The following is a 1,315-nucleotide window of genomic DNA, read 5'->3' on the forward strand; positions in this document are numbered from 1 at the left end:
AGAGAGAGAGAGAGAGAGAGAGAGAGAGAGAGAGAGAGAGAGATAGATATATAGATATAGATAGATATAAATAGATAGATAAATTTGGTGATACAAACAGGAAAAATAGAGCTCAAAATACAAGTATAGATATATTTTTATTAATAGTTAGCTGAGAGTTTCATGCAAAAAAAAAATAAATAAAAGCACCCGATACACTTCATAAAACTGGTTGGTATTAGGAAGGGCATCGAGTCTTAGAAGCCATTACAAAATAAGCATCAGAGCACAGTGCAATCCTTGGTGCACAGATCCTGTCACACTGTACAACACATGCCAGCATGTAACATGGATGTTAAATGATGATGATGATGATGATGATGATGATGGTGGTGGTGGTAATGATATACATGCATATATATATATTTATACGCACACGCACACACGCATACTGAACACTTGTTTTCCTCTTTTCAGTCCGTATCGGTGGATACATACACACATTGAGTTACTCCATGACTGTCACCAACGCCAATGATGAATCAATGAGTCTTCAAATCTTGCCGTCAGTGCCAATGAATTGCCCAACACCCCTGGGTGTAGCAGGTACTGTGTCCCTTAATATTCATTACGGGTACAGCATTGACAGAATCTGTAAAGATGGTGAACCAATGATTGCTAATCTATGTTATTTTACATTTCTGACTGTCGGTAGCAGCGCAATAGAATTTGCTTTTCATTCTTCAAGCGTTGATAAAATGAAGTGTCATCAGTGTCATTGTTGTTGTTCAGTTTTGACCCTTTCAGTTCAGAGTTCAAATGCCAGTTAGGTGAAATATTGTCTTTTATCCCCTTGATACAATGGATACCCGTAATATGTGTAGGTGTGACTCTATCTGTTATCGTATTCGAACAATTTGCTTTGCAACAATGCGGTTCAGAGGTCAATCACTTCAGTTAATGTTTTGCAAATGGAGATTGCTGAAGGTAAAGCTATTGTGTATCTATGTGCACACATGCAAGTGTATGTATAAATGTGTGTATGCTTATAGATATATGTGTGTATGTATAAGCATCAGCAATATCAAAGGCAGGTTAACTAGGAAGTTAGTTTTTGTATGTGGCAGATGTTCAGGTGCAATAAACACTGTAAACAAACAGGAAACAACTTCTGTCTCATTCCAGGGAGAAAAACTAGAGGTAGTTGATAGCTTCCGCTATCTGGGTGACCAAGTAAGTAGTTGGGGTGGGTGCGCTGAAAGTGTAGCTGCTAGAATAAGAATAGCCTGGGCAAAGTTCATAGAGCTCTTACCTCTGCTGGCGACAAAGGGATTCT

The 1,315-nt window shown here is 38.4% G+C and overlaps 1 protein-coding gene across 2 annotated transcripts in view; it reads left to right on the plus strand.

The window, feature by feature from the left end:
- LOC106867683 (prostaglandin G/H synthase 1) overlaps positions 1 to 1,315 on the plus strand; it is a 74,483-nt gene that overhangs the window by 21,933 nt on the left and 51,235 nt on the right. The window contains exon 5 of one of the 2 annotated variants that reach the window (XM_014912625.2): positions 457 to 585. The exons of the other annotated variant lie outside the window; for it this stretch is intronic. Coding sequence (XP_014768111.1) covers positions 457 to 585 — 129 coding nt within the window. The remainder of the gene's footprint in view (positions 1 to 456; positions 586 to 1,315) is intronic. 2 annotated transcript variants of the gene reach the window in all.

This window comes from Octopus bimaculoides, chromosome 27, assembly GCF_001194135.2.
Source record: "Octopus bimaculoides isolate UCB-OBI-ISO-001 chromosome 27, ASM119413v2, whole genome shotgun sequence".
Taxonomy (NCBI): Eukaryota; Metazoa; Mollusca; class Cephalopoda; order Octopoda; family Octopodidae; genus Octopus; species Octopus bimaculoides.